Source organism: Ailuropoda melanoleuca, chromosome 12 (genome assembly GCF_002007445.2).
Source record: "Ailuropoda melanoleuca isolate Jingjing chromosome 12, ASM200744v2, whole genome shotgun sequence".
In the NCBI taxonomy this organism is placed as follows: Eukaryota; Metazoa; Chordata; class Mammalia; order Carnivora; family Ursidae; genus Ailuropoda; species Ailuropoda melanoleuca.
Genome location: NC_048229.1, coordinates 16,177,196 through 16,202,680, shown reverse-complemented (window position 1 = coordinate 16,202,680; position 25,485 = coordinate 16,177,196). Strand labels below are relative to the sequence as shown.

The window sequence follows — 25,485 nt, the reverse complement described above, 5'->3', positions numbered from 1 at the left end:
CAGTTTCTAAAGGCCGGTAGCAAGGAGATAACCCTGGACCATCTGGGGGAGCTGGTGGAGGAAGGAGCTTGGAGAGGCTTGCAGCAGCCCCCGTCCTCTGGGAAGTGGAAGCTATCCCAAGACTGGAGAGATAGTTTGGGGTTCCCGAGCATCAGCGATGCTGGCAAAACTCGTGGAGGCTGGATCCTGGGTCTGGAGCAGCCAGTCTGAACCAAGACGCCTGCAACAAAGCTTGGCACAGAAATAGTGGTCTTGCCAGCCTTGATGGGGGGTCCACAGGCTTGCACCAAGGGCATATCAGGGTAACCAGTGTAGACGAAAGGCCAGAAGGCCCCCCTCAAACATGTTTGCCTGTAGAGGAGTCCCATGACCTTTGTACAAGACTAAAAATAGGAAGCCGAGTTATGACCGTGCATGAATGCCACCCTCCCTGAACACGCGGAAGCCTTGGGTCAGGAATAATTGGATTTCAGATCAATAAAGCGCCGTTCCCTAGCAGCTGTGGTGGAAATTCATACCCCCCAAACTGCAAGGAAATGGGGGTGTTATTTTAGGCAGACGGCCAGACACTTCTGCAATGAGTCGGCGAAACTCAAGGAGAAAGACATAACCTTCCACAAGACTGCCCTCACCTCAGACACCAGTTGCAAGTTTAAGGGTGGTCCCCAGGCCACCCTCACTTTGCCTTTTTTATATCTTGGGAACAAGTGGGGGAATGGAAAAAAAGAACAAGTCAAGACCGATCAAAAGTGTAGTTCCTGAAACAAGGGAAAGTGAAAGCTATAAAGAAGGGGTGATTTTTTAACCTTGATTAAAATTCTCCCATCTTCTCCGCAGAAACCTTATTCACCCACAGCCTTCCCCAGGGCAGCTAAGGACAACTCTGTGGCATCATTAGGAGCCCAGATTCTCTCCATCTTCCTTCTCAGCAGTCCATAGCATCAGCTTCACTGAGTCGTGACTCCCCTCATGGTCACAAAGTGGCTACCAGCACTCACTGAGACATCTTGCCCTCCTGGAAGAAGAAGCAAAGGGAGGAACTGCTTACACCCATTAGTCCAGCCAGCTTTGAAAGGGGAACATTTCATGTAGAGAATTTTAATGTAATGATAAATCCAGCTAAAAGTTTTTTCAAAATGCAATACCAGTTCTCACCAATGTCAGGTATAACATATTCTCCCCCCTACACTCCCCAGTTGATTTAAGTTCTAAAAGAATTGCTGTACTGTTGGGTTTTAGTAATATAAATGATTATATAATAGGCATATAGTATAAATTAAAATAGAACACGAAAAATATAAATGTAAAACTAGCACTTTTTAATAACTTACCTTTGGTTTTTTGTTTTTGGTTTTGTTTATGTTTTAATAAACATTGTCATCTACTTGTAGGGAAGTTAATTCGGAGAATTCCCAGTGATACGGCTGGTCCCTGGCACAGCTGGCCTCAGCCATCTGGTTTCAAGAGTGAGTTTTTAACGATATAAAATCATTGGGGATGGTCATGACTCCAGCCCCTATGGTTCTGTATTTTCCTCATTTAAACAGTAGATTAAACAACAGCAACAACAACGATACTACAGCGATTGTAACGATGAAGAAATAGAACTTAGCCTACCTCTAATTCGGTCATTTTATAAGGCCACTTGGAGTTTTTATTTGTGTTTAAAATTGAAAACTGTGAAACACAGTGTGAGCAAGATGTAATGCTTTTGTTTGGTCAGTGCTAATTTTAGTTAACACATGACGTTTTTACTGAATACTTTTAAAATTGAAATGCATTCCTACTTCCTGGTAATTGTTTTAAAATGAAAGAATGGGGGAGCCTGGGTGGCTCAGTGGATTAAGTGTCTGACTTTGGCTCGGGTCATGATCTTAGGGGTCATGGGATTGAGGGGCCCCCCCCCCACCCCGTGAGAACCGCTCTGAGCTCAGCGGGGAGTCTGCTTCTCCCTCTCCTTCAGCCCCTCCCCCTCCGGTGCTCAGCTCTTTCTCGCTCTCAAATAAATAAAAATATTTAAAAAATAAAATGAAACAATGAATGGAGAAAATAATGATCTGTATTGGTTATCACATGATTAACACTGAAAAACACTTTTATCATCTAGGGGAAGGGAGGGTTAAGAAATGATGTGTTCTGGGGCGCCTGGGTGGCACAGCGGTTAAGCGTCTGCCTTCGGCTCAGGGCGTGATCCCGGCGTTATGGGATCGAGCCCCACGTCAGGCTCCTCTGCTGTGAGCCTGCTTCTTCCTCTCCCACTCCCCATGCTTGTGTTCCCTCTCTCGCTGGCTGTCTCTGTCTCTGTGAAATAAATAAATANTAAAAAAAAAAAAAAAAAAAAAAAAAAAAAAGAAATGATGTGTTCTGGGTCAAATACAGTCCTTCAAGTGTCTGAAGGCTATTTGCACGCCACCGCTGCTAGTTCTCTCTTTCTGGCTAAATGGCCCTAATTTTTTTTTTCCTCACTTCTCTTCCCACTAGAGCCTGGTGGGAATCTTCTACGATTGTGGCATCCGGAACAGTAAGGTCTGCAGAACAGAAGAGCAGCACAAGATTTTGAACCAGGTGGGCCTGGATTCAAATCCTCCGTCTGGCTGTGTGATCTGGGGCAAGTCATTTTCTTTCTGAGCCTGTTTCCTTATCACTACAATTTGGTTAAAGATCTTTATAATCTTTTGCGGTTTATGTTAGGATTAGATGAGCTAATTTATTATTATTTTTAAAAGATTTTATTTATTTATTTGAGAGAGAGAGAGCATGAGTGCAGGGGTGGGGGGTGGCCGGAAGGGAGAGGCAGAGGGAGAGGGAGAAGCAGGTTCCCCTGCCAAGCAAGGAGCCCGATGTGGGGCTTGATCCTAGGACTCTGGGATCATGACCTGAGCTGAAGGCAGATGCTTAAAGGAGTGAGCCACCCAGGTGCCCCCAAACCACACCTATTTGAATGGCTGAAATGGAAAAGACCGCCCCTAGCCAGCACTGGCCCCCTCACACCCTGCTGTCAGAAATGTAAAGTGGTACAACCGCTTTGGAAAATAGCTTGTAGTTCTTAAAAAGTTAAATATACGACTAACATATGATCCAGTCATTCCACCTCTCGGTATTTACTGATGACCAGTGAAAACATCTGCCCACAAGTAACCGTGCGTCACACACAGGGACAGCCGCTCTGTCCGTAGTCGCTGAAAACTGGACACAAACCAGATGACCATCAGCCAGTCAACACACAAACAAAGCTTGTCCTCTCCGTGCAATCGAATGTGAGCTCGGCGACAACAGAATGAGTGATTCGCTCCCACGCGACTACACGACTGGATCTCAGAGTAGTTATGCTGAGCGATAGAAGCCCGGCGAAACTGGGAACATACTGTACGATTTCGCTTATAGGAAAGTCTAGAAAATGCAAAGTCATCTCCAGCGATGGAAAGCTGACTGGTGGTTCCTCGGGTCTGGAGGGAGGGCAGGCCGGGGTGGGGGGGAGGATTACAAAGAACGCGAGGAAACTTGCCCGGGGTTCTCGGTGTATCCATTATCCTGATTGCTGTGCTGGTTTCACAGGTGGTTACTCCCCGCCCACACTTAGCAAATTACACACCCAAAACATGTGTAGTTTATTGTAAGTCAATTATACCGCAAGAAAGCTCTTTTTCCAAGTCTGCTCACCCCTTTGCATTTTTTCAAGGGATTGGGAGAAGATTTGAATTACTTCCAATTACATTTTTCCTGCCATGTCTGTCCCCATGCAGAGACTGGGCGCGCAGAAGCTCGGCTATGTTTGGCTTACAAACATTACACATACAGCTCGGGCCGCCTCAGTAAACAGCAGTGATTGGGATTAATAATGCTGCATTCCAGATATCACCTGACTGGCACAGAACTTTCTATTTAGATCAGACGTTGCGTACTCCACGAAGAGGCCGTTACGGGCCAGGTCGGTAAAATAAAACCAAGTAAGACAAGCATCTGTGATAGGTAATGGCAGAGACTATGGCAAAAAGAATTTATGTCCGGGCTGAATTCAAATTCTGAGTGCTGAACCGCAGACATTGGTTGACTGTGTTGGGCACATCTCCAGGCGTGGGGAACGGGGACCGCTGCTCTGTCACCTTGACTGGATAACTGTGTCTTAAAGAGATCCTTGCAACGTAGTGATTCAGTAGCAACAGCTGACATTTTTACAAGAGGCTATTTATTTGGTCGTCCCTACAATTCTGTGCACTAGACAAGATTATTCCGGTTTTCTTTTTTCTTTTTTTTTTTTTTTTAAGATTTTTTATTTATTTATGAGATAGAGACAGCCAGCGAGAGAGGAAACACAAGCAGGGGGAGTGGGAGAGGAAGAAGCAGGCTCACAGCAGAGGAGCCTGATGTGGGGCTCGATCCCATAACGCCGGGATCACGCCCTGAGCCGAAGGCGGACGCCTAACCGCTGTGCCACCCAGGCGCCCCTATTCCGGTTTTCTAAAAGAGGAGACTGAGGTTCAGAGGTGTCCCCAAGACTAGCCCAGGGCCAGTGAAACCAAGACTCCACCTTGCTTCTTTTCAAACCCACCTGGGTTTTTTCCCCACCCGGCTACACCTATGATTGTATTAGCTTTGTTTACCCCGGTGGATTAAACCCAAGGAGAAGATTCAGCTTTCTCTTCTTTCCTGCTTTGGTCACTTCCTGGGGCCCGCCCAGATTTGGAAGGAGAAAGACATCAGGGGGCCCTCTGGTGGGCATTCTGGGGTAAAAAGAGTTGGAGACACAAACAGCCTCTTACAACTCTGTATTTTTGTTTATAAATTCTCTTTTTAAGGAGTTCGTCTGTGTCTGAATATCTTGGGGTAATAATGCAATTAAGGTCACTCAAGGAAACGATTGCATAAGAACTTAAACTTGCAAATGGATTTGTTTATTCATTCCACAAATACCTTCATCTGGTATGTGACCCCCTTAACAGTTAATAGGACTAACTAGATGCCAAGCACAGTTTTAAAGTGCTTTACAGGTATTAACAATTAGTCCTAAACAAACAACAACATAGGTGGGTTCTGTTACATGTTGGTCCATCTGAGCTGCCATAACTGAGTGGCTTAAGCAACAGAAATGTTATTTCTCACAGTTTTGGAGGCTGGAAGTCCATGATCAAGGGGCCAGGAAGGTAGGTTTCTTTTTTTAAAATTTTTATTTATTTATTTGAGAGCGAGAGTGAGAGAACACAAGCAGGTGGGGAGGGAGAGAGCAGCAGAGGGAGAAGGAGAACTAGTTTCCCCACGGAACAGGGAGCCCGGCGCAGAGCTCGATCCCAGGACGCTGGGATCATGACCTACGTCAAAGGCAGATGCTTAACCGGCTGAGCCACCCAGGAGTCCCAGGTGGCTACTTTCTCACCAAGTGTTCACATATCCTCTTTTGGGAGAGAGAGTGAGCTCTCTGGTGTCTCTTCTGTAAGGACACTAATCCTATTGGATCAGAGCCCCACCCTTATGACATCATTTAAAATTCTTTACTTCTGTAAAGGTTCCCTGTCTGCAAATACCGTTTATTGGGGATTAGGTCTTCAACGTGTGAATTTGTGGATTTCAAGGGGGGGCGAGGAGGGGCGACATCCAGTCCTTAGCAGTTATCATCCCCATTTTACAGATGAGGATAATAAAGGGCTAGGTACATACGGTATATGTGAATGAATGCTACTCCTACCCTCCTGAGCTTAGCGTCCGGTGGGAGAGACCAGTATTAAATTACAAAATGAGCTCATCACTATGGAGGAAAAGCAGAGAGAGTTACATGAGGGTACAGCAGTGGCACCTTGTCTAGACCGAGGAGTTAGAGGGACTTTCCTGAGGAAGTGCTGGGTGGGCCTCTTTGTGGCATGGAAAGCGGTGTGAAACAAGGCACATTCTAGAAATTAAAGAAGTGTGGACAGGATGAAGAAAGCCACAAAAGGTGCAGAAGCTAGAGAGGTGAGCTGGAGCTAGACTCCACGAGGAGGGGAGGGGGTTTAGACTCGGCCCTTAAACCAATGGGGAGCCACTGAAGGCTTTAGGAGAAAGAGAAACATCATGGGACTCATTTTTTTGGAGAATAATCTGAGCAGGACGAGGGTGAAGTGGTGGATGGGATGACCTCTTCTCTAGGCTCCTTTATGTATTTTTAAAGATTTTATTTATTCACGAGACACACAGAGAGGGGCAAAGGGGGAGGAAGAAGCAGGCTCCCTGTGGAGCAGGGAGCCCGACACGGAACTCGATCCCAAGACCCTGGGATCATGACCTGAGCCGAAGGCAGATGCCTGACCAACTGAGCCACCGAGGTGCCCTCTAGGGCTCCTTTAGATGGACACCCTGCCCCCCAGTTTACCCCTCTCTCTTCTGCTCCCCACCCCCGGACATAAACATCTTGCCTCAATTTACATAGAACTTTTCAGGAGGACATCAGTTTTTGAAAAGTCAGAGCAGTCACATAAAGGGAATGAGGAAAAGCCTGGCATATTTGAGTGCCTACTATGTGCCACCTTATTCATTCAGAGGAGCCCCCATGAGGTGTGGATCAGAAACAAAGCCAAGAGTTCACCGAGTCCATTTCCCCTTCCCAGGCACCAACGAGACCACATTCCCAAGCGCCCTTGCATCTAGGGAGGGCCACGTGCCTTGTGCAGCCAACAGAGTGTGGGCAGGAAAGTCGTACCCTCCCCCACGCCTGGCCATGAAGCATCCCGTCCAGTCTTTCAGTTCTCACTCTGGTCCACCTGGAAGGGAATAGGGGAGTTTAAGAAGGGGAGCCTTAGGATGGAAAGGAACCTGTCCCAGAGTCTACGGTTGGCAGCAGGCTGTCCACCTACCCAGGCACATCCGTATCAGACTTAGCACTAGAGAGAAATAAGCCTTTGTGTGTTCGGCCAGGGAGCTCCCGCGGTGGCTTGTTCTGAAAGCGAGCCACTGCTGATTCAGATGTGGTGTCTGGCTGGGTACTCATTGTGTGGATGAGGAAACAGAGGTCCAGGAAGCTAATTAAGTGAATTCAGGTCACGCTCCTCGGAAAGAGTACAGCAAGAATTTGAATCAAGCTCTGCCTGACACTTGACCTTGCTCTCATTTACTTGTTTCTTTCTCTTTTCAAACAACTGCTTAGAAACTGCATAAAGAATGCACGCAGTGTTTTGTGCGATTGCAGCCTAATTCACTTATCAGGTCTCCGCGAGTGAGGGGTGTTGCCGTCCCCCGCACTGTCGTAGGTAAGCCTTCAGTGAATATGCTTCTAGCTAAACCTTTAGCATAGTCCTTGATTGCTCCTTTAGGATAAATTATTAGTGATGGAATTTCTAGGTCATAGTGTGTGTGTGTCTGTGTGTGTGTGTGTGTGTACACACTTTGGAAAGCCGAATTTGGTAGCCAAATAAGTGCCACGCCCTTTCTTCTGCCCTCTGCTGGCTCCCAAGTGGGTGGCTGATGATTGGATGGTGCCTTGAGATTTCCCTGGCTTCTATGACCTCAATGTAAGGTATCAAGAAAGCCAGGTCCAGGGGCGCCTGGGCAGCTCAATCAGTTAAGCATCTGCCTTCGGCTTGGGTCATGATCCCAGGGTCCTGGGATCGAGCCCCACGTCAGGTTCTCTGCTCAATGGGGAGTCTGCTTCTCCCTCTCCCTCTGCTACTCCCCCTCCTTGTGCTCTCTCACTCTCTCTGTCAAATAAATAAATAAAATCTTTTAAAGAAAGAAAGAAAGCCAGACAGCCAGCCGGGTCCAGAGCTGCTGGCTGCATATGAGTCTGTCAAACTGAGCAATGAAGAAGCCTGCTAGGTAAGCAAGCCCAGCCGACCAGGGTTTCTGCTACAGGTACCAATGAACAGGTATTCCCCTTTCAAGGACATTTGGGTTGTTTCCCATCGTCTGGAATCTCAAACACTGCAGCAAGGAAAGGGTTTTACCAAATCTTTGTTAAAATCTCCTGGGGTGCCCGGTGGGTAATGAGGATAAGGTAGAAACGAGACAGATGTGGTTTGTGCCCTTGGAGAACTTAAGATCAAGTGAGGAAAAGACAGTTGACAGTCAACGAACAAGTGAAGGATGTAAGGCCACAAAGGGAAGTGCGTGAGGCCTCGGGGGTACAGATGGGGTGCCCAGTCACAGGGTCAGTGCCAAGGGCATCGCCTTCTTCCCCATCGTTTCCACCAGCAGAAGCAGGGAGGGGTTGTATCTGATGTTGACATGGATAATTTTTTAATCTCATGCGAAATGTGATTATCTGAGGCTGAGTCTGGCTCGGGTGCATGGCATCCAGTGAAGGAGTGAGCAAAGCAGGCTAGGGCAGGGGAGGGGCTAGATCAAGTCTAGCCTCGGCCTGGGGTCTACCGTAGCGGGGGCAAAGAGCAAGGGGCTTTGGAGTCCAAATGGCACCACAGATCTGCCCCCCACCGAGGCAAGAGGACCAGTCTTCTGTGTCTCTGTATCAGCCATTGCCTGCAGGCTGCTGGGTGGGGGAACACTAGGGGGTGTCAGAACCTCCTAGGTGAGGCAGGACCGCTTAGAGGAAGGCAATTCTCCGGAGAAAGAAGCAGCGACTCTCCTGGGGGCTCGACAGTGGGTGCCGGGAAAGAGGACCCGGCCAGAGTACCGGGGGCATCTTCTTCAGCTACCAAAGTGCAGCTTCAAGACAACCCCCCAGCCTTGCCCTTCCAAACCCGATCGCCCCACCGGCTAGTGGGAAGGTTACAGAAGGCTTCTCTGCAAGTATGAATGATCTTCCCTGGAGACCTGAGGGATGGTGAGGAGTTTGCAGACCAGAGGGTGGAAGGAGAGGGAAGAAGGCTCCCAGCAAAGGGCCAGCACTTGCAAAGGCTTGGAGCTGGGAAGGAGCGTAGCTCATTTGAGGAACTGAGACACGGCCGGTGAAACGGAAGTGCACATAACTGCGGTTGACCAGGGTAGCCGTGGGGCTGGAGGTGGGGCAGGGAGAGTGCTGGCTCTTCAACTTTATGCTCAGGGTAAGGGGGAGCCGCTGGGGGTTTAGAACAAAGGAATGACAGGACCTGACTTCCATTTTCGAAGGACCCGTCTGGCTGCAGTGAGAACAGACCCCTGGGGGCCAAGGGCAGAGGTGGGGCCCTAGTGAGGAGGTCAGTGGTCTGGTTCAGGCAAGAAGTAGTGGTGTCGGGGGGGAACCTGGGGAGCACCGTTGGTTAAGCGTCCGACCCTTGATTGCAGTTCAGGTCATGATCTCAGGGTTGTGAGATTGGACTCTGCACTGGGCCTGGAGTCTGCTTAAGATTCTCTCTCTCCCTCTGCCCTAGCCCTCACTCTCTAATAAATAAATTAATTAATTTAGAAATGTGATGGTGTCCACACAAAAACCACACAAATGTTCATTGTAGCATTGTTCATAATGGCCCCAAACTGGAAATAACACACATGTCCATCCATTGGTGAATGGATAAAGAAAATGTGTTCTAACCATACGATGGAATATTTGGCCATTGAAAACAATGAAGTACTGGGGCGCCTGGGCGGCTCGGTTGGTTAAGCGTCTGCCTTCGGTTCAGGTCATGATCTCAGGGTCCTGGGATCGAGTCCCATGTGGGTCTCCCTGCTCAGCGGGGAGTCTGCTTCTCCCCCTGCCTCTGCCCCTCCCCGCACTCAAGCACACAAGCGCGTGCTCTCTCTCTCTCAAATAAATAAATAAAATCTTAAAAAAAGGAAAACAATGAAATACTGATACATGCTAAGACGTGAATGAACCTTGAAAACATTATACTAAGTGAGAGAAGCCAGACATGAAAAGACCATGTATTGCGTGACTCCATTTATATGAAATATCCAGAATAGGCCAATCCTAGAGGCAGAATTTAGATGAGAGGTTAACCAGGGCTGGGGGGTAGGAAATGGGGGGGGTGACTGCTAATGGATAAGGGGTTCTTTTGGGGGGTGATGAAAATAATTTGAAAATTAAAGTGTGGTAATATGGCACAAGTTGGTGACTATACTGAAATCCACTGAATTTTACACTTTAAAAAGGTGCATTTTTTTAAAAGACTTCATTTATTTGAGAAAGAGAAAGCACAAGGAGGGGTAACAGCAGAGGCAGAGGGAGAGGGAGAAGCAGACTCCCCGCTGAGCAGGAAGCCTAATGCGGGGCTTGATCCCAGGACCCTGGGACCATGACCTGAGCCAAAGGCAGATGCTTAACCGACTGAGCCACCCAGGCAGTCCTGGGATGTATTTTGAAGATGGGTCACTTCAGGGGACAGATTGGGGGAGAGAGTGGCTCTGTAGGAGTCCCTGCTTCCCTCAAGCGTAGTCCTGGGAGGAAAGAAGCCGCCAGCAGGGACTGGCCGGCTCCCCAGCCTGAGCTGCTCCGAGAGAGGAGACCATGCAGTACAGGGATTCAGAAAGTCTGATGGTGAAGCCTCCACTCCATGGCTTCTTGGCTGCCTCTCCTTCTGCAATTAGCTTGCCCTCCTGGACCCCTGGATGGACTGGGGAGGTGAGTCTATAAGGTTCTGAGCTGCCTTCCCAGCGTTTCTCGGCTCATTGTAATCTGAGTGTATGGTCACAAGTTCCACGCTCCACTGACAACCACCAGAGTCCACCAGCCGCCCTCTCCGCGTGGCTTCGAGTCCCCAGGTAAACTCCCAGCCCCACCCGGCCAAGCCCAGCTCTTAAACAACAGGGCCCTGCCTTAGAAGAGCGTTCTCCTCTGAGAACTCACCTCCGAGCGTCTGCTTCTCCAGCCCAACCTTGTCCCCAGTTCACCTCCCAGATCATTCCAGCCTCTCGTCTCCACTAAGTTCAAATTTTGCTCCTGCCACGTCCTAGCTCTGACCTTGGGCAAGCGACAGGCTCCCTGAGCCTCAGTGTCTTCATCTGTATAATGAAGATTCAGTGAGATCTTACGGCGCACAAAGTGTTCAACCCAGGACTTGACACATAGTAATGCCCAATAATTGTTAAGTATGGTTTTTAAATTTCCAAAGCCATTTTGTTATACAATATATATACCATAGAACATATTCATTCCAAAAACACTTATGGGGACCCTACTGGGTACCAGGCCCTGTTGTGGCTGCGGGGGGTATGGTGGGGACTAAAACAGACCCAGGTGCTTCTTTTGTACCTTATATATATAGAGAGAGACCAGACACACACAAAAAAGCTGACTCTTTTCATCTCTCAGGTGGTAATAAGCATTCTGGAAAAAATATAAAGCAGGAAAGAGACAAGGGAGCACAGAGTGGGTATAATTTTGAACAGTGCACTATAAAAGCTTCATTGAGAAGGTAACTTCTGAGCAAAACCCTGAAATATGTTATAAAACTTAATCACAAAATAAACATTGTCTGTGAACCCACTCCCTGATTTATGAGCTAGAATATGATCACTCCTGAAGCTATGTTTTTTGTTTTATTGTTGTTATTGTTTTTTAAGATTTTATTTATTTATTTGACAGAGAGAGAGCACAAGCAGGGGGAGAGGCAGAGGGACAGGGAGAAGCAGGCTCCCTGCTGAGCAGGGAACCCTAATGTGGGGCTCCATCCCAGGACCCTGGGATCATGACCTGAGTCGAAAGCAGGTGCTTAACCGACAGAGCCACCCAGGTGCCCTTCTCATGACTTCTGAAGCCCTTTGCGGCTCAGTTAGAAAACCTGAATCAGGAGGTCAACATGTGGCTTGACCACAGCTCTATGTGTGGCTTTTTTTTTTTCTTTTCAAAGATTTTATCAGAGAGCGCGAGCAGAAGCAGGGGAGCGGCAGGCAGAGGGAGAGGGAGAAGCAGACTCCCCGCTGAGCAGGGAGTCCAACATGGGGCTCGATCCTGGGGTCCTGGGATCACGACCTGAGCCAAAGGCAGATGCTTAACCAACTGAGCTACCCAGGCGCACCCCTCTGTGTGTGGCTTGAGCAAATCATTGGCCTGCTCAGTGCCTCAGTTTCTCCATTCTGAAAATGAAAGACAAGAGGCTCTTCAGGAGCCCTTCCAGCTTGGACTGTGAGTTGGACGGTGTGAGTGTGTGTAGCTTCCCAGCATCTGAAGCTCCTACCTGTGTTTGGGGGTGGCTCCACCTTCTGGATCAAATATCAGATGATGTACGGAACGAAAGTATCAAATATTCCTTCTCACCAAGCTGGATCATTTGGCTGGAACCTCTGGAAGGACAGGCTGAGGGCTACCCACGAGGAGAGATGATCTGGATTTCATCCGGCCTCCAGCAGTCTGGGTGTCTCCCAATTTTCTGCTTCTATTTCTCTCACCGGTTCTCTAAGCTTCCAGATGTCCTTCCAGCAAATTCCTACCTGCCTAAGTTACCTAGAATTGGGTTCTGTTGTTGGCAGCCGAGGAGCTCAGACCTTCAAGTGGTCCTGTGTCTTTTTTTAACTATGTGTCTTTCTTCAAGTGTGGCATACCTTTCAGATGTTTGTATCTTCTGTCTTCTTGCCCCAGATAGCGGGGCATCTGGAGGACCAAACAGTGCAAAACTCAGAACAGCTGGTCTGTAGACATGGGATCCTTTCCAAGGTTGTGGAACATCTTCTAGTTCAGAGGACCAAATTGTCATCTGGACACAACCAGCAAGTAGAAATGTTTTGTTTGTAAATTTCACATAAAAGTTTCAGATTTCCAGATTTTCTTTGAAAAATCAGATCTGGCCACACTGACCCATAGTCCCACGTGGTCACATTTTGTTGGAGATGAGTAGCACCTATTGGCTTTAGATGGGGTGTGACTTCTCCAGTTACCCACAGTCCCCACCCCTCCATGTCGTCTTACGCCTGGACTGCTTCACTCTTGTAAATGATCTGTTTGGGTCCAGGAGGCACTTGAGTTTGCACCCCTTGTTTAGGTGAGTAGAATGTTGTGATTCATGCCTTGTTTTCCTTGAGCATGCCTCTTGAGGCCACAACTGGGGATACGATGCAGCAGGCTGAGATGAGCACGGACTCCAGAGTCATTTACTAGCTGTGTAACCCTGGAAAGGTCCCTTCACCTCTCGGACCCTCAGTCTCCTCAACTCTGAAACAGAAATTGTGCGCAACAGTGTAAAAAAGATGAGGTTGATCAAACATGACACAGAGTAGGTGTTCATTAAAAGTTTATGGAAGAGTTAGCGGATTCTGGGATCTTATGTTCAAAAGGGCCCAGCAGACGGCTTGGCTTATAGTGGGTGCTAAGGGAATGTGCCTTCTCTTCCCCCAGCTTCTTGGTGGCTGGGTTCCTGGGTAGGGATGTTTTGGCTGAGCCAGGGCAGAGCAATCAGGCCACGGTACCCTTCAGAGGGGCCCCGTGGGCTAGAAATAGACTGGTTCCCAAATAGGTATAGAACATGAGGTGGGAGGGGGTGGGCATGACACTTCCTGGAATATGGCCAGGAATATGCCCCCCCCCCATCTGCATGGGATCCACGGGCTTCATGGAAAAGAACTGACACATGTCCAGGTGTCTGAACCTGGGATTCAGATAGGGTCAGACCAGCCCAGCAGCACTGGCAGGTGGAAAGGTGCTTGAGAGAGAAAATCGCAGGAGGAAAACACCAGGCAGAGAGGGCCTGACGGAGGGCTAGGCTGCGAGATGTGTGGGAGCAGCTGTTCGAGGAACAGTCTGTGGCTCGGTTTGCCCTTCTTCATATCCACATAGCCCTTGTTTGCCCTGGGATGAGAAGGCTGTGGGGCGAAGGCAAAGAGGGCCCAAACAGTTCTGCCAAGGGATCCCCCTCTCCGAAGGAACTCAGCAGGAGACATGGCAGTGGACTGGCCGGAGAGACGGGTGAGCAGGTAGGTAGGCCCTGGAGGGAGATCGGCAGTGCGTGAGTGCCTGAGCGCCCCCACAGTGGGCAGAGAGGTCTCTGGCCAGCCAGCCTGTAGCAGCTCTCGCCACATCTGAGGCAGCTCCTGCTGTTCCGGACCTCGGAGAGAACCACAGCCCCCATCAGAACCCGGAGCATCTCTGGAATACTTGGTATTCCAAGGGGATCCACATCCAAGTCAGGACTTCCTGCTGGCCTGGCTCTGGGGGTTGGGGTGGGGGTGCTTGGAGTGCCAAGACTGCAGGTGGAGGCCTGGCTGTGACCCAGGCCTGTCATACTCATGGCTCACCCACAGCTGTTCAGCACCTGCTCTGTCCCCAGCTCCATTCCAGACGCACAGGGAGGGGCAACCCGTGGAGCGTCAAGGCAGCAGGGCGATAACAAGCGAGCACATTGTGTGGGTCAAAGTAAATTCCGTGGTGATATGCATTGCGAAGAAGAGAATGCCATGTGCTGGAGAGGCTGGGGTGGGTGGGTCCGGGTGACCAGGACAGACATGGTCATTTGTGTCACCATGGGATGAGCCAGGGGCAGAAGGGTCACAGCTCTTTCCTTTTCTTGGGTGCCACTCCCAGGCCTTGCCCTGTTGGGGCCCCTGTCCCACCTCAGAAGTCAGGTCCACTGAAGGCTTGCCCAGGAGGGCAGGCCAGCGCTGTAGCCCCCTCAGCAAGCCGACCCTAGCGGTCTCCCCTGAGAACGAGGCCACGGGGGTGGGTGTCCTCTGAACCACTGGCGGGGGTTGCGATGTGCTCCTCCCTGCCCGGGTTCGCCCAGAGTCCAGGGCGGGGGCGTCACCGCTGACTCATCTTAGGTGGAGCTGGGGAACTGCCTGCTACCCCCCCCCCCACATACACACTGCCCTGGCTCTACGACTCTGGGAGAGGATCTGACCAGAGACCCTCACAGAAATAGGGGCTGTTGATCGCTGGGCCAGCAGCCCTACCCGCCCCCCCCCAACCCCGCGCCCTCCTCAGCAGCCATGATGAAATTTAAGTTCATTTCTACCTCTTCGTCTTGAGGACACGATGTCAACATTTCCTAGGGGACTGGCTTGGGCTGGCATTGCCGTATCTGACACACTCGCTCTGGGAGGGTGCCAGCTGCAGCCGCCCCCGCCCACAATGGCCAGTCTTTGCTCCTTCTTCCTCAGGGGTGCATCCGTCAAAATCCACTAGGTTTTTCCCTTTGCACCCCGATCTCACTCACTCAACCCAGACCCTCCCTTCCGCTTCCTGGAGGGCCACATTTCCCTGGGTGCAAAGCCTGGCCTCGCTGTCCCTTTCTTACCTGTCTGCCCTCTGACCACCCCCTTACCTTCTCTGCATTTCAGCTTCCTCCCAGGTGAAGTTGGAACGAAGAGTCTAGCCTCACAGCGTTGTTGTCATACTCTCTCCATCCAGCACATACTGCGTGGGCTGAGAGAGATAAAGCGCTTTGAGCAGGACCCGGCACAAAAGACCACTCGATAAATGGTATCTATTTTACTATCATCATGATTAAATATTTACCTAGTGTCTGTTCTGCCGGGCATTGGGGATTCCATGCTGAGGAAACAGACACCTTACGGTAGACGAAGTACAATAAACAATGTGCAGTATCCGGGTGCCTGGGGGCTCAGTCGGTTAGGGGTCTGACTCTTGATTTCAGCTCAGGTTATGATCTCTGGGTCGTGGGATCGGCCCTATGTCAGACTTTGCACGCTCAGAAGCATGGAATCTGCTTAAGATTCTCTCTCTCCCTCTGCCTCTTCCCCCGTGTGCGTGCTCTTTCTCTCTCTCTCTCTATCTCAAATAAATAAATACATAAATAGATGAAATCTTAAAAAAATAAAAAAGAATATGCAGCATCTGGCACATGGAGGGTCCCCAGTAAATGGGGGTGGTCCTCCTCCTTTGCTTCTTAGGAACCAGCCCTGGAAACCCCTCTGGTCCTCAGTGTTCACTGAAACCTACAGATCTGACATGTGATGGAGGTTGAATGAATGCTCTGGCTGGCCAGAGAGCCCCAGGAGTGTGCCTGGCACTGGTCACCTTGGGGTGTGTCACGTGCCACATAGGAAAGGTTTCTCCAGGGAGGAGTCCTATAGAGAAGTCTGCCGGATAGGGCAAGCTTCCAGGGTGATGGGTGGGTCCTCTCTCATAGCCCCCAGCTGCTCAGCCAGTGCCTAGAAATAGGGTGTTAGAAGCTTGCCTTCCTGAGATCTTCTTGGTCAGGCCTGGATTCCCCTTAGGACGCTCTGACTCAGGCCTGACTCTCAGGAGCAGATGTGGTTAGTTTCAGCAATTTAAGTCTGGTTTTGCGATTTTAACACTCTATTCTGGTATTCAAAGTTGTCATTCGGGACTTCATTGAAGGTGTGGCCCATAAGGTCCAACTTACAGGCAAGAAGGGGCAAAGCCTGACGCTGAGGGCATTTTAGTCACTTCTAAGAAGTTCTTCAAGTTCTGGGCTCAATTTAAAACGCTTCCTGCTCTAGGCCAGAGGGGCTCGGATGGGGATGGATCAGTTGCAAGGACAGAGGTTGTGCTAACTTTTGGGAGAGGGGGATTTTAAAATATCTTAGAGGACACAGGTATAGTTTAACTCTAGAAGTTGGGTTTAGGTAAGAGATAGAATAGAGTTTCTGCAAGCAGAAAAGCTAAGGAAGGATGTAGTCATAATGATAGCTACTATCAATTGAGTGCTTACTGGGTATCAGGTACTCTGCCTAATGTTTCAGCTGAATTATCTCATATAATCTTTACAACAGCCCTGTGAAGTTGCTGCTATTTTTTAAAAAGATTTTTATTTATTTCTTAGAGAGAGAGAGAGAGAAAATGAGCAGGGGGGAGGGGCAGAGGGACAGGGAGAAGCAGACTCCCCGCTGAATGGGGAGCCTAACGCAGGGCTTGATCCCAGGACCCTGGGATCACAACCTGAGAGGATGGCAGCCGCTTAACCGACCCCAAAGTTGGTGCTATTGTGATCTGCATTTAAGATAAAAGAAAGCTGGCGGCTCAGAGAAGTGGGGCCCTGTCTGCCCAAGGCCACACAGCTGACAAGTTACAGAGTCAGGATATGAATCTAAGTGACTCCAGAGCCTGCAGCCTAAGCCTTGACACCAGGATCACTGCATAGGTGAAGAATGATGGAAAAATAAGAATCCTGGGTTACGGTACACAGAAGAATCCTGGTGGCGGATACTTTGCCTTTACCAGATGGGTTTTTAACACTGATGGGGCATTAGAATCCTTAAGAAGCAGTATAAAATGTAGACTTCAAGTCTGTACTTCTAGAGACACGTCTCCAGTAGATGGGGCCTAGCATCTCTACTTTTCACAGTTCCTCCAATGATTCTGACACTGTGGGTTGAAAACTACTGCCCTAGCCTGAATAGGGGTTTTCAGGGATCTCACCTCTTTCCATCCTTGAATATTTTCCAGTGGGCTCTGGGCTGTCATCCAAACCACCTGAAAGATGTATTGGAAGGGTTGTGAATGGGAGCAAGGATTGAGTTATGTCATCTGATTTGACTCTAATCCTGGCTGTGCCATGAACTAGCTATGTGACCTTGGGCAAAACGCTTCACTTTTCAAAGCCTTGGTTTCCTTAGGTGAAAAATAAGGCGGATTATACTGACCTTGAGGTGGTGCTCTGAGGAATAAAGGGAGGGGGCGGTAATAGCAGATTCGGTTGGTCAGAATAACCCTCCCTCAGATAACAATGATAAAATCTGAAAAAATATACACCGAAAGCTCCCAGTTATTTGAAGGCTCCGCAAGGCATCCAACAGCAGGCAGAAATGTGAGGGGAGTCAACACCTGAAAATTGCTGCAGGATGAAATTTGTATGGTTGTGGCCTCTTGCCTGAGGCATTCTCTAATCTGTGTGGGAGGTACGGATGTGTAGAGAGCTGTGGTTTTACTGGTTTGAGGGGTCAAGAGTACAGAATGCCATGCAAATTGTTGGAAAATCAAGGTTTGTGTGGAGAATCCCAGAAAGACGTGAGCTGGAGAAGAAAGGAGTCCCAAACTCTGTATATAAACTCTGTCCAAATCCTTGGCTGTCCACGGGGCTACAGACATATACAGGAGGCTCCAGGGTTCTCAGTGAAATCAGCAGCTGGAAGCTGAAAGAACTGAGTGGAAATTTCAGGGGATACCCTCTACGTGGATGCACACTTTGGAGTTTTGAGGCCACCCAAGTTAATTGCCTGCTAAAACAAAGTTAAAGCACTCTTGAGAGGAACATAACAGAATCCAGGGTCTCTACAATGGATCACTCACATTGCCCAGCACACAAAACCCAAGTAAGTTGTAGTTGACATATGAAGAAACAGAAAACTGACTTATACTCCGAACTCATTCTCAAAGAGAAAGTGACAATCCAGATGTTGGATTTAACATGGAGGATTTGAAAGCAACTCATAAATATGTTCAAGGCCTTAAAGGAAAATATAGTTACAGTGAAGAAACAGATTAAGATTCTCAGCAGAGAAATCGAAACTGTAAAAAAGAACCAAATGGAAATCTGAGAACTAAAATGTACAGTAACTGATGTGAAAAATTAACTCGATAGGTTCAATAGCAGTATGAAGATGACAAAAGAGTGAATTTGGAGATCAGTAGAAAATACGCATTCTGAAGACCACAGAGAAAAAAAAACTTTAAAAAAAACTAAACAGAGTTTCATGAGACGGTGGGACAACATTAAAAGATCTATTAACCATACATAATTTAATTTTTAGAAAAAAGAGGGAGAATGGGGCATAAGAATATTTGAAGAAATATTTGCTGATGATTTATCAAAATAAGATAAAATAAATAAAAGTCAAATCACCAAAATCCAAAGAGAATGAGAACAATCTTGAAAACAGCTAGAGAAAAATGGCACGTCGTAGACAGGGGATCATTGATACACATGACAGCTGACTTCTCATTGCAAATAATGGAGACCGGAACCTAATAGGTCAACACCTTTAGAGTGCTGGAAAATAAAACAAAGCAAACCTCCTCTCGACCCAAATTTCTTCTTTTTTTTTTTTTAAAAGATCTTATTTATTTATTTATAAGTGAGGAGAGGGAGAGGAAGAGAGAGAGAATCTCAAGCAGACTCCACATTGAGTGTGGAGCCCACACAGGGCTCGATCTCACAACCCTGAGATTATGACCTGAGCCTAAATCAAGAGTCAGACACTCAACAGACTGAGCCACCCAGGCGCCCCAATGCTATAAGTTCTTTATTGTACTTTATCTACTGTGAGGTATCTGTTTTCCTCAGCACTGAATCCTCAGTGACCAGCAAAATAGACACTAGGTTTGTGCCTCTCGAATTTTAATGTGCACACCAGGAGATAGTGTTTATTTTATTTTTTAAAGATTTATTTATTTTAGGGGCGCCTGGGTGGCACAGTGGTTAAGCGTCTGCCTTCGGCCCAGGGTGTGATCCCGGCATTATGGGATCGAGCCCCACATCAGGTTCCTCCACTATGAGCCTGCTTCTTCCTCTCCCACTCCCCCTGCTTGTGTTCCCTCTCTCGCTGGCTGTCTCTATCTCTGTCAAATAAATAAAAAATCTTTAAAAAAAAAAGATTTATTTATTTTAGAGAGAGAGTGTGTGCATCAGTGGAGGGTGGGCAGAGGGAGAAGGAGAGAGAATCCTCGAGCAGACTCCCCACTGAGTGTGGAGGCCAGGCAGGGCTTGATCCCAGGACCCTGAAATCAGGACCTGGGCTGAAATCAAGAGTCAGCTGCTTAACTGACTGAGCCACCCAGGCAAACCTTGAACTAGATTTCTATATCCAGTGAAGATATGGTTCAAACGTGAAGGCAAAATTACACATTTTCAGATAAACAAAAACTGCCAGCAAATTTGTATAAGAGATGCCAAAGGAAGTTTATCTGGCTGAAGGGAGATGACACCAGATATACACTCAGATCTATAGGAAGGAATGAAAAGCCCTTGGAATGGTAAATATGTGAGTAAATATAAAAAACTACTTTTTTTTCATTTCTTTTGATTTCTTTAAGAGACATCGCTGTTTGAAAGCTAAAATTATGATGTTATACTGTGGGGTTTATAACATAGATGTAATTTATGTAATGACATCAGCATGCAGGCTGAGAATAGGGAACAGTGGTGCTATATTGTTGTGAAGTTCCTATATTTTATGTGAAGTACTAACAATATTAATATTAAGTAGATTGTGATAAGTTAAAGATTCATGTGATAATCACTAGTGCAACCACCACAAATACAATTCACAGAAGGCATAGCTAAAAGGGCCAACAGAGGATTTAAAATGAATACAAAAAATTATCCAATTAAACCAAAAGAAAGAAGGGAAGGGGAAAAAAGGGACAACAACCACAATAAAAGGGATGGAATAGCAGAAAGCAAATAGCAAAATGGTAGAATTAAACCTAAATACATCAATAATTACGTCAAATGTAAATGGACTAAAAACACAATTTGCCAGACAGAGCGGAGAGGCAAGATCCATGTACATGCTAATTACAAGACATATTCTTTATTTATTTTTTATTTTTATTTTAAAAGATTTTACTTTATTTCACAGAGAGATAGAGCCAGAGAGCACAATTCGGGGGGAAAGGCAGAGGGAGAGGGAGAAGCAGGCTCCCTGCTGAGCAGGGAGCTCCATGTGGGGCTTGATCCCAGGACTCTGGGATCATGACCTGAGCCAAAGGCAGACACTCAACCTATTTTTATTATTTTTTAAAGATTTTACTTATTTATTTGTCAGAGAAAGAGAGAGGCAGCCAGCAGGAGAAGCAGGCACCCCGCTGAGTAAGGAACCCGATGTGGGGCTCGATCCTGGGACCCTGGGATCATGACCTGAGCCAAAGGCAGACGCTTAGCCGACTGAGCCATCCAGGGATCCCGATTTTTTTTTTTTTAAGATTTTATTTATTTGAGAGAGAGAGAGAGAGAGCAAGCATGAGTGGGGGACAAAGGGAGGGAAGGAAGCAGGCTCTCCACTGAGCAGGGAGCCCGATGCAGAGCTCGATCCCAGGACTCTGGGATCCTGATCTGAGCCAAAGGCAGCTGCTTAACCGACTGAGTCACCCAGGCGCCCCCAAAACATATTCTTTAAATACAGAGCTACACATAGGTTGAAAGTAAAAGAATGGAAAAAGATAAAAAATAAAAACACAAATTGTAAGAAAACTTCAATGACTATATTAATATGAGATAAGGTAGACTTCAAAGCAAAGACTGTAACAGAGATATTCACAATGATAGAAGAAGGACTTCATCAGGAAGATACAACAAATTTAAGTGTGTGTTAACCTAATCACAGAGCTTCAGATACGCAAAGCAAAAATGGATAGGCTTAAAGGGAGAAGTAGCAAACTCACAATCACAATTAGAGGTTTTATTTTATTTTTTTTAAAGATTTATTTATTTGAGAGAGAGAGAGAGCATGAGCGGGAGGGGCAGAGGGAGGGGGAATCTCAAGCAGACTCAAGGGTGAGCGTGGAACCAGACGCCAGGCTCGATCTCACAATCCTGAGATCATGACCTGAGCTGAAACCAAGAGTTGGACACTTAACTGACTGAGCCACTCAGGTGCCCCTTAATGAGAGATATTAATACCTCTCAATAATTGATACAAAAAATCAATTACTAGGCAAAAAAAACTAGTAAGGACATAGAAGATCTGAACATTATCAGCTACTTTGACTTAATTGACATTTACAGAACATTACACCTCAAATAATAGAATACAAACTCTTTTCGGGGCGCCTGGGTGGCACAGCGGTTAAGCGTCTGCCCTCGGCTCAGGGCGTGATCCCGGCGTTATGGGATGGAGCCCCACATCAAGCTCTTCCGCTATGAGCCTGCTTCTTCCTCTCCCACTCCCCCTGCTTGTGTTCCCTCTCTCGCTGGCTGTCTCTATCTCTGTCAAATAAATAAAATCTTAAAAAAAAAAAAAAGATGGGGCGCCTGGGTGGCACAGCGGTTAAGTGTCTGCCTTCGGCTCAGGGCGTGATCCCGGCGTTATGGGATCGAGCCCCACGTCAGGCTCCTCTGCTGTGAGCCTGCTTCTTCCTCTCCCACTCCCCCTGCTTGTGTTCCCTCTCTCACTGGCTGTCTCTATCTCTGTCAAATAAATAAATAAAATCTTAAAAAAAAATCTGGAAACAAAATAGAACAGAGCCCATTGGGAAGCTGCAAGCTGGTCAGTGTGGAATGTAAATGGAGAGCGTGTGTGTACGTGTGCACTCGAGTGTGTGTGTGGAGGGGAGGAGTGGAGGATAGAGGTGAAAATGGGCTGGCGAGGCAGGCAGGGACGGGTCAGACCCAAGCCTTTGACCTTCTCAGTAGTGCCTAGTCAGCCCAGCCAGACCCGAAAAGCCTGCTCCCCGGAGTCTGTGCCTAAGGCTGGTGACGCGTCTTGGGAAGACTCACCAAGTCTCTTTTGAACACATTCGGTAGAAGAAGCAATCCTATAATTACCGTGGTGATAATTAGAGGAACTTCCATTGCTTCTTTCAACAAACATTGCATAAAATGCAGCCCTTTCCCCTTCGGGGGTGGGTGGGGAAGAAGCCAGGCATCCCTCGTGGGGGAAGCCAACGCCTGCGTCTGTCTCCTGCCAAGGACACCTGACTACCCAGCTGAGGCCCAGATGTGCTGTGGATACATCTGGGACGGCTCCAGCTTGGAGCGGAGTGCTGCTGGCAGGGGGACTGAGAGTCACTCTCCAGGTTCTGCAGGCTGAGCAGGCTCGAGCCAACCCACAGGCTTCAGATTTATTTCAGTCTGGCCTTCAAACCTGCAGAGATCCTGCCCGGGACCTAGACGTGCCTTCTACACCTTGGCAACCTTAGCCTGAGATGCTCAAGCCACTAGCCTCTGGGCTCACACTCCGTCTTCCTAGGACCACATACGCAGGGTCTCTGTGGGCTGGACATGCTCCTAGCCCTGTCACATGCTTTGGTTTCTCATACGATCTGCATTGGCATGTTTACCCAAGAGACATCTTGAGGGCCTTTGGTTTAGATGGAGAGAAGAAAACGTTTCTTGTCATTTCTCACCCCATACCTCCACCCCAACCTCTTTTCCCTCCTTTCTGCCACCGTATTTTTCTTAGTGCAAAGAATGATCCCATTGCTTCTGGGAAGGCCTCGACTTTCTTTCCTCAGCACCTCGTGTCCCATCCACTTGATACCAACTTTCACTTGGCCTTGCCATTAATGACTCACTGGGAACTAAAAACCAAGTGAATCGCCCAAAGGCTCTGTGTCTCTTTTTGTATCAGTGACATGTCTGGTCTGTTTTGTTTTTAGCTTTCCAGACAAGACACTTCTGCACCTCTCAAAGCCACTTGTACCAATGGCTTCTGGCTTTTCCCAATGGGGCCTGGAGCCTCACTCATGCTCCTTTGGGACTCAGGATGACTGTGTGTCGCATTCAAGGGGATAGTTGGTGTTCTGTAAAAGCACCTGGCAAAGCTGTAAGAGCTAAATGAACACCAAGAATTTAGGTTCTCTGCCTTCCTATCGCCCCATGATACCCCTACATCCAGTGCTATTTATGGCTGGGCAGATATTTGCAGGCTGGTATCTTTCTGTCAATGGTCAGAGGAAGGACACCTGGTGGTCTGGTATTTTCTTGGGGCCCCACCTCAAACCCTCTTTAGGACTTTGATCCTATCAGCAGGCCCTTTCCCAGGCCTTTCTGGTGGCGCTTCAGGAAACATGCTGAACCTGACTGGTCCTGGCACCTGGCAGTGGGGGAAGGAGGAAGAAGGAGAGATTGCTCCTGAAGGAAAAGTGTACTTGGCTTTCTCATTAATGGGTTCCCCTTGGGGAACAGGCAAGCGGCAGATGTATGGGCAATGGCCAGCTGATCCATTTGGAGATAGATTCAGGGTGTGGTGTTCCCTGTAAGCCTGGGCAGGCCCTGGGAAACTGGAGCAGTGCTAGATCTCGGCCTGAAATTGGGCAAGTTGCAGAGGAGCTTGAATATGCCAGTTTCAGGTGTGCACGCTCTGCTCCCGGTGGAGATTGGGGTCCAGGGGGCTAGTGTGTCTGTTGCCCAAGCATGCTTCTCAAACCTGGAGCTGTACTTATCATTTTCATTCATGAACATAGTAACTGGCAAGAAGGGTGAGCTTGGCCCTTCAGAATCTGGCTTCAGTGCACCTTATCAGTTCCTTTTCTCAATACTCCTCAATACAAACCATCTATCCCACTCCTGGGTCCAAGCTTACTTCAAGCCTTCACATCTTTGGGCCTTGCCTCATGCCATTCTCTCTTTGTAGAATGCCTTTTCTCCTAGTAAGCCACTCCTGGGAAAGCAACCCCCAGTGCCCTGAGGCTGGATACATCTTGCTCTCCTCTCTCCCCCTATACCCCCATTCATTCTGTTGGTCTCTGGTCTAGCTCTATTATGTTTGCTTTGTGCCTGCCTCCGGTCATGCCGATGGGCAGTTCCCTGAGCTTTTTGCTCCTGCATGACCAGCTCCTTCTCATCCTTCGGGTGTCAACTCAGATGTCATCGCCTCAGCTAGGCCTTCCTTGACCACCCTATCTAAAGGTAACCTCCATCCATACACACTCTGTCCCATTACCTGGAGTTATCGTCTTCATGAAACTTAGCATCTGAAATTATCTGCACCTATTTGTCGGCCTGGGCTATGTCTCTTCCTCTAGAATGTAAGCTCTTGGAGGGCAGAGATCCAGCAGAATCAATTGATCCATGGTTGGTTCCCAATAAATATCTGATTGATTAAATGAAGGTAAGTATGGGGTATTTTGTTGGCACCCTGAGGACCTGGCACAGAGTCCGGCGCAATAAAGGTTGGCTGCGTGGAACATCTGCTAAGCGAATGAATGAACCAAGGAGCAAACAAACCAAGGGATGCAGCGTTCCGACTGCGGACTGACAGGTTGACTGACAGTTGGGGGACCCTTGGCCAGCACACTGTTGATTGATTGCTGACAGCTGAGTGGCAGCCAACGGACGCGCATCGGGGCTCCTGATTGGCTGGCTGCTGCAGCCCCTTAAAGGGGAAGGGGAGGGGGCCTGAGGCGACCGCTCCGCGTGGGGAGAAGGCGGCACCAAGCGGCGGGAGGCGGCCCAACCGCCAGAAGCTGTGTGAGCAGCAGTCGCCTCGAACCAGCGAACCGACGTCTCGCGCAAGGGCCCGGCGCGAGGGGCGGGACGCGCGCGTCACGTGAGCGTGTTTTGGGCACGTGACCCGCGCGGGGCCAAAGCTGGCCCCCGCCCCCTCCTCTCCTCCCCTCAGCGGGTGTGAGCCGAGCGGCCTCGCCTCACCGCCTAGCGCCCCCCTCAGCCGCCGCCGCCGCCGCCGCCTCCGCCCGCCGGCCATGTCCCCCGCTGCAGCGGAGCCCACGAGAGTCAGCGCCATGGCGGAGCAGACCTACTCGTGGTGAGTGCGCGGTGTGGGAGGCCGGGGAGCGGCGCAGGTGGGGGTCGGGGCACCCGCGCTGCCGGGTGGGGGGGGAAGGAGGAGGAGGAACAGGTGCGCGTTGGGGGGGCGCGGGTTGGGGGTGCACGCCCCCCTGGTCCTCACCAGAGGGGGCGGCTGGCGCTCGTGGAAGGCGGTCAGCGGCCGGGGACCCGGAGTCCAGGACGGGGAATGGAGGCGGCGGCGGATGTCATCTGGTCATGGGCGGAGCAGGTGATGGAGAGGGGGAGCATAACCCCAAAGGTGGGAAGCCCACGGAAGGGAAGTTGA

General features: G+C 48.8%; 1 protein-coding gene and 1 long non-coding RNA gene across 4 annotated transcripts in view; one reads left to right on the top strand and one right to left on the bottom strand.

The window, feature by feature from the left end:
• Window positions 1–616: 616 nt before the first annotated feature.
• On the bottom strand, window positions 617–25,485 carry LOC117795276. 2 transcript variants are annotated; one of them, XR_004619199.1, is made up of 5 exons: window positions 25,321–25,485; window positions 17,171–17,224; window positions 15,090–15,190; window positions 12,015–12,985; window positions 617–1,015 (listed from the first exon to the last, which is right to left on the bottom strand). It is a non-coding gene; the product is annotated as an uncharacterized LOC117795276 (long non-coding RNA). The 2 variants fall into 2 exon arrangements; XR_004619198.1 differs by lacking the exon at window positions 617–1,015 and having other exon boundaries at window positions 11,835–12,985.
• The window catches only part of SPPL3 (signal peptide peptidase like 3), a 138,122-nt gene continuing 137,767 nt past the window's right edge, over window positions 25,131–25,485 (top strand). The window contains exon 1 of one of the 2 annotated variants that reach the window (XM_034639309.1): window positions 25,131–25,176. In XM_034639309.1, the coding sequence (XP_034495200.1) occupies window positions 25,154–25,176 (23 nt within the window). In that variant the 5' untranslated portion in view covers window positions 25,131–25,153. The other variant, XM_002928879.4, reaches the window with a different exon arrangement.